Raw genomic sequence first — 15,584 nt, forward strand, 5'->3', positions numbered from 1 at the left:
CAGAGATGTTTCTACAACTTCATTGGAGTCCACCTGTGGTAAATTCAATTGATTGTTCATGATTTGGAAAGGCACACACCTGTCTATATAAGGTCCCACAGTTGACAGTGCAGAAACCAAAGGAATTGTCCGTAGAGCTCCGAGACAGGATTTTGTCGAGGCACAGATCTGGGGAAGGGTACCAAACAATTTCTGCAGCATTGAAGGTCCCCAAGAACACAGTAGCCTCCATCATTCTTAAATGGATGAAGTTTGGAAACACCAATTTGAGCAATCGGAGGAGAAGGATCTTGGTCAGGGAGGTGACCAAGAACCCGATGGTCACTCTGATAGAGCTCTAGAGTTCATCTGTGGAGATGGGAGAACCTTCCAGAAGGACAACCATTTCTGCAGCACTCCACCAATCAGGTCTTTATGGTAGAGTGGCCAGAAGGAAGCCACTCCTCAATAAAAGGCACATGACAGCCCACTTGGAGTTTGCCAAAAGGCACCTAAAGACTCTCAGACCATGACAAACAAGATTCTCTGGTCTGATAAAACCAAGATTGAACTCTTTGGCCTGTATGCCAAGCGTCACGTCTGGAGGAAACCTTGCACCATCCCTACGGTGAAGCATGGTGGTGGCAGCATCAGGACAGTGCGAAAGAGTCTGGTAGTCCAATCAACACTGTTCTCTATGAGGAGACCGCATTAAATATTTCGATGCACATCCAAGCATGTTGTTCTGGGAGACTAGTCAGGAACGAGGCAAAGATGAACGGAGCAAAGTACAGAGAGATCCTTGATGAAAACCTACTCCAAAGCGCTCAGGACCTCCGACTGGGGGCGAAGGTTCACCTTCCAACAGGACAACGACCCTAAGCACACAGCCAAGACAACGCAAGAGTGGCTTCGGGACAAGCCTCTGATTGTCCTTGAGTGACCCAGCCAGAACCCGGACTTGAACCCGATCTAACATCTCTAGAGAGACCTGGAAATAGCTGTGCATCAATGCTCCCCATCCAACCTGACAGCGCTTGAGAGGATCTGCAGAGAAGATTGGGAGAAACTCCCCAAATACAGGTGTGCCAAGCTTTTAGTGTCATACCCAAGAAGACTCAAGGCTGTAATCGCTGCCAAAAGTGCTTCAACAAAGTACTGAGTAAAGGGTCTGAATACTTATGTAAATGTAATATTTCATTATTTATTTTTTATAAATTAGCAACAATTTCAAAAAAACTGTTTTTGCTTTGTCATTATGGGATATTGTGTGTAGATTCAAATGGGGGGAACAAATGAATACATTTTAGAATAAGGCTGCAACTTAACAAAATGTGGAAAAGGTCAAGGGGTCTGAATACTTTCCGAAGGCACTGTATATCAAAGAAGTGATTTTAAACTGTCAAGTGTTGTAGTCCATATTAACATTGTCTGACTTTGCGCCATGCATTCAAGAGATTGGTCATTCAAGTTGAGCTATGACCAGGAATGAGGAAATCCATTGCTGATGTGGCAGAGTGTGTGGGGCTTGCCATCGTAAGGCAACCATTTTCTTGGCTGCTGTTAGTCTGGCAAGCCAAACCCTTCTATGCCTGTATGTTAGGTTAAGTGAAGACTCATCATTAAGCAGTAGCACGTTGCAAAGACATGGAATGGGTTTGGACAAAATGCTTGATAATGATGAAGCCACTGATTGCCAAAAGAGCACTCCCAGACTGTATGAATGAATGTGCCATGAGAACTCTGGGGGCTTGTACTCCTTTCTGATCTTCCTTAGTAACATCTGGATGTTGTGAATGTTACTGTGTCTTCTGTGTGAAATGTTGTTTAACTGTGCAGGGATTTTTCTACCATTGAAATCCATTATGTGTGTGTGTATATATATATATATATACTGGTATACAGTACCAGTCAAAAGTTTGGACACACCTACTCATTCCAGGGTTTTTCTTTATTTTTACTTTTTTCTACATAGTAGAATAGTGAATACATCAAAACTATGAAATAACACATGGAATCATGTAGTAACCAAAAAAGTGTTAAACAAATCAAAATATATTTTATATTTGAGACTCTTTAAAGTAGCCACCCTTTGCCTTAATGACAGCTTTGCACATTCTTGGTATTCTTTCAACCTGCTTCATGAGGTATTAACCAAAATGCATTTCAATTAACAGGTGTGCCTTGTTAAATGTTAATCTGCAGATTTTTTTCCTCCTTAATGCGTTTCAGCCAATCAGTTGTGTTGTTAAAAGGTAGTGGTGGTATACAGAAGATAGCGCTATTTGGTAAAATACCAAGTGCATATTATGGCAAGAACAGCTCAAATAAGCAAAGAGAAATGACAGTCCATCATTACTTTAAGACATGAAGGTCAGTCAATCAGGAAAATTTCAAGAACTTTTAAAGTTTCTTCAAGTGCAGTCGCAAAAAACATCAAGCGCTATGATGAAACTGGATCTCACAGAGCTCAAATTCAAGTAACAGACACATCTCAACATCAACTGTTCAGAGGAGACTGTGTGAATCAGGCCTTCATGGTCGAATTGCTGCAAAGAAACTACTACTAAAGGACACCAATAATAAGAAGACACTTGCTTGGGCCAAGAAACACGAGAAAGGGACATTAGACCGGTGGAAATCTGTCCTTTGGTCTGAAAGTCCAAATTTGAGATTTTTGGTTCCAACCACTGTGTCTTTGTGAGACGCAGAGTAGGTGAACGGATGATATCCGCATGTGTGGTTCCCACTGTGAAGCATGGAAGAGGAGGTGTGATGGTGAAAATGTCAGTGATTTATTTAGAATTCAAGGCACACTTAACCAGCATGGCTACCACAGCATTCTGCAGAGATACGCCATCCCATCTGGTATGCGCTTAGTGGGACAATCATTTTTTTTCCCCAACAGGACAATGACCCAACACAGGCTGTGTAAGGGCTATTTGACCAAGAAGGAGAGTGATGAAGTGCTGCATCAGATGACCTGGCCTCAACAATCACCCAACCTCAACCAAATTGAGATGGTTTGGGATGAGTTGGACCGCAGAGTTGAGAAAAAGCAGCCAACAAGTACTCAGCATATGTGGGAACTCCTTCAAGACTGTTGGAAAAGCATTCCAGGTGAAGCTGGTTGAGAGAATGTCAAAAGTGTGCAAAGCTGTCATCAAGGCAAAGGTTGGCTACTTTGAAGAATCTAAAATCTATTTTGATTTGTTTAACACTTTTTTGGTTACTACATGATTCCATATGTGTTATTTCATAGTTTTTATGTCTTCACTATTTTTCTACAATGTAGAAAAGAGTAAAAATAAATAAAAACCCTTGAATGAGTAGGTATATATATATATATATATATATATATATATATATATATATATATATATATATATATATATTCCTGCACAGGTGAACAACATTTCACACAGAAGAGTAACACACAGAGACATTCACTACATCCAGATGTTACTCAGGAAGGTCAAGTGGGTGTACAAACCCTAATGTCTATATATTATTATTTCTTTTTTGGGATGGAAAAACACTTTCAGTGTGAACTTAAATTACTAAAGCCTTGATAGAAGTAGAGAGAAAATATATATTTTTTAAATAATATAATCTTTGAGAATGAACAATCCCCAAAATAAAAGATAGACAGTCAGGGAGAATTTAAAATTTTAAAAACAATGAATTTAGCAGTATTGATTTTGTTATTATGTTTGAGCAAAAGAACACAGCATTAGCCAATGCAAAATGCATAGAATTGCATTTTCTCTCCGCTCCATGGCAGAATAAGTAGAATTGCAGGAAATTAGCTTTAAAAATGAAACAATTTCTCTCAGCTCCATGGGGAAACGTGTAGAATTGCAGGATATTGGTTTAAATATATATTTTTAAATGTATCTACACCACCAAGATGGGAGGCCTCTAAAATGTTCTCTCAAATCCAGCGCCAACTGCTCCCATTGCCACGCCCTCTGCTACACCCACCACCTAAGCCCATTTGATCCAGAAAAAACCCTGCTGTGTGTATGCTTCAACTTTCTGTGTTTGTTTGTAGGATTGGCAAAGTGCTGAAATGTCTGATTGGCACATTTTATGTCAGGATGGCAAACTGTGTGCATACACACACACACACACAAACACAATGTGCTTAACGAGGTGAGATGGAAATATTTATGCTAACACATTTTCTCAAAGTGGAAGTAGGAGGGGCATTCTAATTAACTAAATCAGAGACATTTGCTGAGTGAGTACTCACTCTAGACACACACACACACACACACACACACACACTGTAAAAGGCTTCAACACAAAGTTATTCAAAGGAGGGGAAAACAAGAGAGGGACTGGGGAGAAAGAGTGAAACAGAAGAAACGGTTGTGAGGGAGGGAGTGAGGGCCTCCCTCCAGTTCAAGGCCGTATTCAGGCGGGAATGTCTTCTGAAAGAGACAGAGAGACCGTTAAGGGCCTCTTTATGTGGCCCAGGTCTGGGCTGTGTGTGTGTGTGCTACCAGTTGTTGTTCGGGAGCTCATAGCAACATGCTGAATTCAAATTCAAATAAGCTTTTAAGTTCTTCTGAGGCAGTGTTGTAAGGGAAAGTGTTGGCTCAGTCTTGTTTGTTGAAAGCGAGAAAAGTATTTTGAATTTGAGATGAGAAAACTGTCAACGTAACATGTACAGTCATTATTGTGCATTACACTTTCTGAAGAAGAGGAGTGTGTGTGTCTCAAAGGGCCAATAGTAAAATAATTAACTTTCAACTCTTTTACAGAACTCCTCTGGTATTTGTAGGAGGCATTTTCTGTTGGAAGCAAACCTTTCTCGTCTGCTTATTCAATTAAATGCTGTAAAACGAGATCCACTATTCCTAGAGAAATGTTTTGTAAAATCGAATGTGCTAACCCTTGATAGTGTGTATAGTAAACTAACTGTATTATCCATAGTGGTGAACTGGCCTGTTATCTAAAGGAAATCATTATTATAAAAACATCACTATATAAAATAACTTTATAAATCCCAAGTGCCCCTTATGGACTTGCATTAACTATGTCCAACTGAAATTATAGCAGAAATTATTGATCAAACCCTCAAATAATGGAAAAATCAGGGTAATTTGTGCTCTGAAGAATAGAGCGCTAAGGGCATTTCAGCAAGCCATACAGTGTGTGTTTGCCAGTGTATAATAAGGCTGGGCAGTGTATGTCCAAGACTCGTCCACCAAAAATAAACCTGCATGAGAGGGAAAGAGAGAGAGAGAGAGAGCGAGAGGGAGGAGGAAGATAAGAGCCCTTACAACAGAGAAGAGTTTGGGAAACAGTATGCGTTTCAATTGATTAAGAACTGCGCAATTTCTTAGTATCCATCGCCGCTTTGGTCCTGGTGCCCTTCTACAATATATCGATATCTAAAGGCGTGTTTGGATTGAACATGCGTGTGGCAAACCCGCCCGCGGTGCACGCATAGCCTATACCGGCGGTTGTAGCAGCTACGTACTTGGCTTGGCGATTTTGAAAAGGAATGTTCAATTCTTCTGCGAGAGGGCTGTACATTCATTTTGGAAGACGATATGCAAGATTGAAGATTACTGTACAGCTTTGAAATTGTGCAACAACACGAGACTAATCGTTGTGCCATGCCCATGGCTGATTCTCTAAATGCTCTCTTCTCTCCCCAAGCAACGATTTCATAATGTATCTGCGTGTACAGTTTCTGCAAGCCGACATTTTCTAAATGGAGCAAGGATTTTTGACACATTATTTCGCTATTACTTAATTTTGGGAACGGTTTTGGGAGGCTACGTGGCTGAACGAACGTCATTCGTGTGGAAAGATGTGTTACGACGTTGTTGTTTTTTTTGTTGATGTTACAGTGTGCAGCAACCGCACCTCCCATGAGAAAGCAGCATGCACAAACAGGTAAGATGAAAACGATTTTACTGATATAGCCTGATTAACACAGGCTTCTAATGTTTCATAATTAACCAGAATTACCGTAGCAGAGAATGTTTATCCAAAATGAGATCTAGAACGAATGGTATTGAGTTAATGCCTACTTTATAGGCTACTGATATGCTATGTCCAATGATTGTAACCAATGGAACGCGCGTAATCATCTCTTAATTAGGATGCATTGTTCCAAACATTTAGTACACAGGCTACTACAGCGTAACAAGGTAGATGAGAAGTTTCCTATTCGTAGCCTAAAACTACAAAGACGTAGGCTATAGGAAAAGTAGCAAACGCATTTTGCATTTCTGCCAGTTGTGTTTTATCCTTTTCACAATGAGTAATATCGAAAGTGTTTGCAGTATGGTCATCTGGTTACAATAACGATGGGTTTACGGGAACCTAGTATGAGTAGGCGATGTTGTAATCGCCTAGTGACGGGCTGGTGTGCTGCTTTCGGTTCAACCTTTTTACTCTTCTAAAACGCGATCAAAACCTACATGTGGCTTGAAGTCGTATCTTTCTCGGTAGTGCCAGGGTCCAAAATGTCCTGTCTGTGATATGTAATTCAATAACGGTTAAGTAACCGCGGCCATTGAATGAAATCTGGGCCTTCCAGTGTTCGGGGAAGGAGTGTCGCATTTTCTTTCTGAAATGTCATGTGGTGAAGTTGTGGCGGGTTCCGTCGAATTTCCAGGAAAAGCGTTTGAATTCGTTCAATGTCATTTTGGTCTTCCTCTCCTTACCAGTTCTGTCCCCGCCCTCTTCATGCACGTCCTTTTTGTCGCCACTAGAGGACGCCAGCGGTCCATAGATGGGCTTGACGTGGCTCTGCCTGGCTACCACTGTTTTCTGCTGGATAGGCAACATCCACCCGAAGTTTTTATTTCAAGTTGATAGATTACCACCTAGCTTATTGAGTACCCCATTGGTGAGTTATTAACATTGAGCCATAGGTTATTGCCAGGTTATAACTAGTAGTTAACAAGAAAATAATTGTGACGTTAGCTGAGATTAAATCAGGTCAAATTGTGTTTGTCAGATGCTTCGTAGACAGCAGGTGTAGACTAACGGTGAAATGCTTACTTACGGGGTCCTATACCAACAATGCAGAGTTAAAAAAAAAAAAAAAAAAAACAATGCAGAGTTAAAGAGAAGATACACAATTAAATAGAAATAGTGACAAAATTCAAACATATTGGGTGTGTTCGTAAATTCAGAGCGTTGTCAGATTGTCCGTTCGTAAATTCAGTGCGTTTTTGCTCGCGGAGTGTTCAGAGCGCACACTGGACGCTCTGGCCGAGGAGTAAATTCTGGGTTGATCTGAGCGTTCTGACCTCACAACGGCAGTCAAGCACCCAAGCTAGCTGGCTAACGTTGGCTAGCTTGCTAGCTACTTCCAGACACAAATGAGAGAACCCCTGACCATTTTACTCGCCCAAGCAGGGCTGATTAGGCGGTTCCATGTTATCCAGAGCGTTGGTGACTGTAACGTTGCTGCTGGGAACAATTTAATTATGATTTTTCGCCGAGGTTTACTGACACTTGTCATATTCAAGAGGTTTCGAGCGTTTGTAAATTCCTCAGTTATTCTGCGCTCTGGCACCCGCAGCGGAGAGGGCTTTGAAATCGGAGTAGATAGCCAGAGTGAATTTATGAACGCACCCATTGACGCAACACACATCGACACACTTTTAACACTCTTCACATACGCTACTCTGTTTATTATCTATCCGGATTGCCTAGTCACTTTTACCCCTACCTACATGCAGTGGCGATTTAAGCATGTACATCTTGGGGGGCAAACTCATTTTTTGGGGGGGGGATCCATGCCAGCAAAGCTACTACACAACACTAACAAATACATTAATTGCACTATAACGGTGACAAACGGTGTCCACAAACTGTTAGGGCCAACAGCAGAGTCCCAGCAGCAGTCCCAACACCTTACCGCTGCTACACCTGGCTATCAGCGGAGCTTTGTCTGGCAGTGAAACAGTTAATTCAGTCTCATTTACTGCCTTTTAAAAAAAACACAGCTGATATGGCTGACTTGCTGAAACAAATGTGGTTTCTCCTGACAATTGAGATGTACAAACTATGGCATAAGGGGACGACAAGCGGATAAGAGGTAATCCGTAATTTAGATTAAGACATTAATGAGCTAGCTAAGACGGACGTAGTCAATATAACTGTTTATTCAGCACTTTTGAAATGTACAGCAACGTAATTCAGAACATGGCCATTCTTACATTATTCTCCCTGTACCCCAAGTCAGAACCGTAGGATAAGAAAAGGGAGCATATAAGCAGACAATGAATGCTCTTACAATATTCAATGATTACATTTCTCTAAAACACGTTATAGACTACATGTGCACAACCAAGTCAGAAAAGTGGGCGAAATTAAGAGGTGAAAATAAACCAAATTATTAGGGTAAGGCACATGGGCTACTAACAACTTACTACACAACATACACTTAATATTACTTTCTTAGCTACAGTATACATATCTCCCTGGCATATTACATCATTTATGCAGCAGTATACAATACATTTTAGGACTCACCTTGATGTGCTGTGCTCACTTGAACAGGAAGGTGGCGCGGCGGTCCTTCATGGGCAAATTTTGTCATCAAACTTTGTCATCAAAGTCTGGCATTATCTGAATTTATGGTGCTTTCAAGACAACTGGGAACTCTGAAAAAAACAAGGTCGAATGATGATAAAATCAGTGATCTTCAGGTCGTAGCTCTAGAAAGAGGCCCGAGTTCCCGATTTACAATTCCGAGTTGGATGACCGTTCAAAACGTATTTTCCCATTCAGAGCTCATTTTTTTCCTGAGGTCCCAGTTGTCTTGAATTCACTGAAGTCAGATTTCCCAGATCCGAGTTAACAGTTGTTTTGAGTAGAGGTCGACCGATTTATGATTTTTGACCGCCGATACCGATTATTGGAGGACCAAAAAAGCCGCTGCCGATTAATCGGCCGATTTTAGGGGGGGGGGGGGGGGTGTTTATTTATAATAATGATAATTACAACAATACTGAATGAACACTTATTTTAACTTAATATAATACATCAATAAAATCAATTTAGCCTCAAATAAATAATTAACCATGTTCAATTTGGTTTAAATAATGCAAAACAAAGTGTTGGAGAAGAAAGTAAAAGTGCAGTATGTGCCATGTAAAAAAGCTAATGTTTAAGTTCCTTGCTCATAACATGGGAACATATGAAAGCTGGTGGTTCCTTTTATCATGAGTCTTCAATATTCCCAGGTAAGTTTTAGGTTGTAGTTATTATAGGAATTAAAGGACTATTTCTCTCTATACGATTTGTATTTCATATACCTTTACTATTGGATGTTCTTATAGGCACTTTAGTATTGCCAGTGTAACAGTATAGCTTCCGTCTCTCTCCTCGCTCCTACCTGGGCTCGAACCAGGAACACATCGACAACAGCCACCCTCGAAGCAGCGTTACCCATGCAGAGCAAGGGAAACAACTACTCCAAGTCTCAGAGCGAGTGACGTTTGAAACGCAATTAGCGCACACCCCGCTAACTAGCTAGCCATTTCACATCGTTACACCAGCCTCATCTTGGGAGTTGACAGGCTTGAAGGGGTGGGTATAATTTGTGGAACGTTCCAACGGAATCTGTTCCAAAAAACGTAAAGTAAAAGGTTGCCAACCAACAACGCATACAAAGTAGCAACGCATACAAACCTAGCTAACTAGCTGCCGAATAGGCATCAACTCACCACGTAGCTTATTCTTAATGTTTGTCTATAGGCAACCAGAGTGAGGACAGACATTTTTTGGAATAAACGTGATGAGTGAAAAACGCAATGAAATAGACCACTCACTACCCGGTATCTTATTCTGCCGCTATACAACTTTGTATGCGTTGTTTTTTGTCAACCTTGTTATTTACGAAGTTTTTGGAATAGATTCCTGTTGGAACGTTCCACAAATTATACCCACCCGGTTTGAAGTCATAAACAGCTTGAAACACAGCGAAGAGCTGCTGGCAAAACGCACGAAAGTGCTGTCTGAATGAATGCTTACGAGTTATGTTATGTCAATGTTATGTCATAATTACGTAAAATTCTGGCAAATTAGTTCGCAACGAGCCAGGCAGCCCAAACTGTTGCATATACCCTGACTCTGCGTGCAATGAACGCTAGAGATGTGACACAATTTCATGTTAGCAGGCAATATTAACTAAATATGCAGGTTTCAAAATATATACTTGTTTATTGATTTTAAAGAAAGGCATTGATGTTTATGGTTAGGTACATTGGTGCAACAACAGTGCTTTTTTCGCAAATGCGCTTGTTAAATCAACACCCGTTTGGCGAAGTAGGCTGTGATTCGATGATAAATTAACAGGCACCGCATCGATTATATGCATCGCAGGACACGTTAGATAAACTAGTAATGTCATCGACCATGTGTAGTTAACTAGTGATTATGTTAAGATTGATCGTTTTATGCTAGCTAGAAACTTACCTTGGCTTCTTGCTGCCCTCGCGTAACAGGTAGTCAGCCTGCCATGCAGGCTCCTCGTGCGTTGGATTGGATTAGTAACCGGAAGGTTGCAAAAACAAATCCCGAATCCCCCCTGAACAAGGCAGTTAACCCCCGTTCCTAGGCCGTCATTGAAAATAAGAATGTGTTCTTAATCTGACTTGCCTAGTTAAATAAAGGTGTAAAAAATAATAATAAATGAAATCGGCCCTAAATAATCGGTCGACCTCTAGTTTTGAGCACGGCAGAATTCATGCTAGATTGATAGCATGGCCAATGTTGCTCTACCCTTAGATTTGGCGGTGACGTAGTCTCCCCATGAGTGTCAGAACACTGAGCCAATCACGGCGCAACTAGAGAACATTACCAACCCCTACGCTACGTATTTTCTGCTGGCTGCCCCACCACCACAAAGCACTGAGCTGCACCTGCATTTTGGAGCTGTCTTACTCAAGAAAACAAAAAAGAGACCGTGTTTGCTTGAGGCTTTATTAACTTATTTTTTTACATTGTTTGCAAACTGATATATGACAAGTATTAATTCCAAAATAACATGAAAAACAGGCAACCTTTTTTTTAGCTTAAAATGTGGGGCTCACAACCCACCCTGAACGACGGGTCGCCACTGCCTACATGCATATATTACCTGTACGTATTACCTGTGCGTATTACCTGTACGTATTACCTGTACGTATTACCTCATACATATTACCTGCACATATTACCTGTACATATTACCTGTGCGTATTACCTGTACGTATTACCTCATACATATTACCTGCACATATTACCTATACATATTACCTGTGCGTATTACCTGTACGTATTACCTCATACATATTACCTGCACATATTACCTGTAAGTATTACCTGTACGTATTACCTCATACATATTACCTGTACGTATTACCTGTACGTATTACCTGTACGTATTACCTGCACGTATTACCTGCACGTATTACCTGCACATATTACCTCGTACGTACTACCTCGTACGTATTACCTCGTACGTATTACCTCGTACATATTACCTCGTACATATTACCTGTACGTATTACCTCATACATATTACCTGTACATATTACCTGCACGTATTACCTGCACATATTACCTGCACATATTACCTGTACATATTACCTCGTACGTACTACCTCGTACGTATTACCTCGTACATATTACCTGCACATATTACCTGTACATATTACTACCTCGTACCCCTGCACATTGACTCGGTAGCGTTACTCCTTGTATATACTGTAGCCTCGTTATTGTTATTTTATTGTGTTATTATTTACTTTTTATTTAGCATATTTTTTGTATTTTTTAACTCTGCATTGTTGGGAAAGGGCTCGTGAGTAAGCATTTCACGGTAAAGTCTACACCTGTTGTATTCGGGGCATATGACAAACGCATTTTGATTTGATGTGGCCTCAAAATGCTCATGTGATACAATCAGGAATCCACTAGAGACCGACACACACTCCAACAATACTCCGTCTAAGAGACCGACACACACTCCGACAATACTCCGTCTAAGAGACCGACACACACTCCGACAACACTCCGTCTAAGAGACCGACACACACTCCGACAATACTCCGTCTAAGAGACCGACACACACTCCGACAACACTCCGTCTAAGAGACCGACACACACTCCGACAATACTCCGTCTAAGAGATCGACACACACTCCGACAACACTCCGTCTAAGAGACCGACACACACTCCGACAATACTCCGTCTAAGAGACCGACACACACTCCGACAATACTCCGTCTAAGAGACCGACACACACTCCGACAATACTCCGTCTAAGAGACCGACACACACTCCGACAACACTCCGTCTAAGAGACCGACACACACTCCGACAACACTCCGTCTAAGAGACCGACACACACTCCGACAACACTCCGTCTAAGAGACCGACACACACTCCGACAACACTCCGTCTAAGAGACCGACACACACTCCGACAACACTGCGTCTAAGAGACCGACACACACTCCGACAACACTCCGTCTGTCTCCTTCCTTTAGGAGTGGCTGAAGCTGCTAACATAAACATGCTGGTGATTCTGTAACATGTTCAGGATAAGTGTGTTAATCTATAACAACAAATTAGCACCATTATTACTAACCACAATGTTCTTGTGAGCTCCCTGATGGCTCCTCAGACACACAACTGAAGTCCGTACCTGTCATGCCAGGCCTCTAGGCTTCTCTACAGTTATAATGTCATTGCACTGACGTGCTTCTCTATTCGCAGCGGAACAAGGCCTAACATGATGACACGGCCTCGGTATGCTGTTGGCATGGGCCAGCCTGGCGTCACGGTCAGGGCTGTGCAGCCACAGCAAAGAGCCAATCATAATAAAGTGTGGGAATGGTAAGTTTGGCATCTTATCAAGTGATATCATTTGATTCCAAAAAAAAAAAGAGAGTCGATTTTAGAGCATTCTGCATCGCGCCGACAGAATGATTTGACGTTTCTCTCCTGCAGCGAGGCCGTCTGGTTGGAGCACACAGTTGGCCAGGTAAGGAAGTGTGTCTGTATGTCTGTGCATTTATACAAATGCTGATGTTGTGCGTCTGTGCTTGTGTTTGTCTGTGTATGTTTGCGTCTGTCACTGTACAGTGACTATAGAAAGTCTACAGCCTCCCTTTGGATTTCTTCACATTTTATTGTGTTACAAAGTGCGATTAAAATTGATTTAATTGCCATTTTTTGGTCAGTGATCTACACAAAATACTCTGTCAAGTTAACAATTTTCTTTTTTTTTTAAGACTTAATAAAAATGAAACATTATATGGTAGAAACACCTTTGGCAGCGATTACGGCTGTGAGTCTTCTTGGATAAGTCTCATAAGAGCTTTGCACATCTGCGTTGTGCAATATTTGCCCATTATTTTCAAAATTCTTCTAGCTCTGACAAGGTGTTGGGGATCATGGCTAGACAGCAAGTCTTGCCAAAGCTTTTAGAGGAGATTTAAGTAAAAACGAACTTGGCCACTCAAGAACATTCACTGTCTTCTTGGTAAGCAACTGCAGTGTAGATTTGGCTTTGTGTTGTAGGTTATTGTCCTGCTGAGAGGTGAATTCCTCTCTCGGTGTCTGGTGTAAAGCAGACTGCAGCAGGTTTTCCTCTAGGATTTGCCTGTGCTTAGCTCCATCCCGTTTCTTTTCATCCTAAACAAATCTCCCCTGTCTTTGCTGATGTCAAGCATACCTATACCATGATGCAGCCACCACCATGCTTGAAAATAAGGAGGCAGCGACTCTGGTATTGTGTTGGATTTGCTGAAAACATAAGACTTTGCATTTAGGCAAAAAAGTGTATTCCTTTGCCGTGTTTTTACTTTAGTGCCTTGTTGCATACATATTCATGTTTTGGAAAAATGTTATGATGTGCATTTGTATTCTGTTATTTAGGTCATTATTGTGCAGTCACTACAATGTTGATCCATCGTTTTTCTCCCGTCACAACCATTGAACTGTTTTTAAATCACCGATGGCCTCATCTTGACATCCCTGAGCGGTTTCCTTCCCGTCCTGCAGCTTAGTTCAGATGGATGACTGCATCTTTGATGTGTCTGGGTGGTTTGATACATAATCCACAGCATAATTATTAACTTGACTGTGCTTAAATATGTAGTAGGTATTTGATTTGTTATTGTTACCCATCTACCAATCACTGCCCTTCTTTATGAGGCTTTCGAAAAGCTCCCTGGTCTTTGTAGTTGAAGATGTATGTATGTCGGACAGAGGAAGGGGTAGTCATTAAAAAATCATGTCAACCAACCCCTATTCATTCACAGTGATTCGATATAACTTATGTGATTTGTTAAGACAAATTTTACTTCTGAACTATACTGAACAAAAATATAAACGCAACATGTAAAGTGTTGGTCCCATGTTTCATGAACTGAAATAAAATATTTGCCATATGCACAAAAAGCTTATTTCTCTCAAATTTGGTGCACAAATTTGTTTACATCCCTGTTAGTGAGCATTTCTCCTTTGCCAAGATAATCCATCCCCCTGACAGGTGTGGCATATCATGTCAAGAAGCTGATTAAACGGCATGATTAATACATAGGTGAAACTTGTGCTGGGGACAATAAAAGGCCATTCTAAAATGTGCAGTTTTTTCACACAACACGATGCCATAGATGTCTCAATTTTTTTCAATTGTCATGCTGACTGCAAGAATGTCCACCAGAGCTGTTGCCAGATAATTAAATGTTAATTTCTCTACCATATGCCGCATCCAACGACGTTTTAGAGAATTTGGCTGCACGTCCAACCGGCCTCACAACCGCAGACCACGTGTAACCACGCCAGCCCAGGACCTCTACAACCACCTTCTTCACCATCCGGATCGTCTGAGACCAGCCACCCAGACAGCTGATGAAACTGAGGAGTAGTTCTGTCTGTAATAAAGCCCTTTTGTGGGGAAAAACTCATTCTAATTGGCTGGTCCTGGCTCCCCAGTGGGTGGGCCTATGCCCACTCACGAATCCATAGATTCGGGCCCAATAAATTCATTTTAATTGACTGATTTCCTTATATGAACTGTAACTCAGTAAAATCTTTGAAATTGTTGCATGTTGCGTTTATATTTTTCCTCATTATAATTTACGCTTGCCTAAACAAAGGGGGTGAATACTTATGCAACGACCATCTTGTAGTTATGACATTGTTATTAATTATTAATTCGCATATTTTTTTGTGTAGCTCATTGACAAAAAAAAAAGTCAATTAAATCTATTTCAATCCCACTTTGTAACGTGACAAAATGTGAAAAAAAGTTGAAGGATGTGTAGATTTTCTTTAGGGACTGTATGTCTGTATCTGCTTGCACCGCTACAGGGGGACCCTAAACCCGCTCCTTCTCCATCAGTATGTCACTAAGGTGATCACAGCTCAATGGTTTAATGAGAGGTAACGATGGAGGGATGATAGACAGGAGAAAGAGAGAGCGAGAGATCTCTGGTGTGTTTTCTGGCCACTCCTCCCTCGTTCCCAGCAGTGGTTATCTGATGTCCTCCTGTCTCTGTGTGTGTGTGTGTTCTGGTTTTGGCTCACTCTCACTGTAACAATTTCATACATATCTCTTGACGCCTGCA

General features: G+C 41.2%; 1 protein-coding gene across 2 annotated transcripts in view; it reads left to right on the plus strand.

Annotated features, from left to right (window-relative positions):
- The first annotated feature begins 5,201 nt into the window (after nucleotides 1–5,201).
- The window catches only part of LOC145880007 (uncharacterized), a 137,673-nt gene continuing 127,290 nt past the window's right edge, over nucleotides 5,202–15,584 (plus strand). Inside the window, exons 1-4 of one of the 2 annotated variants that reach the window (XR_014392889.1) lie at nucleotides 5,202–5,892; nucleotides 12,724–12,843; nucleotides 12,958–12,991; nucleotides 14,741–15,060. Coding sequence is in view for 1 of the 2 variants with exons in the window: in XM_082977481.1 (XP_082833607.1) it covers nucleotides 5,807–5,892; nucleotides 12,724–12,843; nucleotides 12,958–12,991 (240 nt within the window). In the remaining variant the exon portion in view is untranslated. Of the gene's footprint in view, nucleotides 5,893–12,723; nucleotides 12,844–12,957; nucleotides 12,992–14,740; nucleotides 15,061–15,584 lie in introns of those variants that run through there. The other variant, XM_082977481.1, reaches the window with a different exon arrangement.

The sequence above is a fragment of the Salmo salar genome, chromosome 07 (assembly GCF_965601325.2).
Source record: "Salmo salar chromosome 07, fSalSal1, whole genome shotgun sequence".
Lineage (NCBI taxonomy): Eukaryota > Metazoa > Chordata > Actinopteri > Salmoniformes > Salmonidae > Salmo > Salmo salar.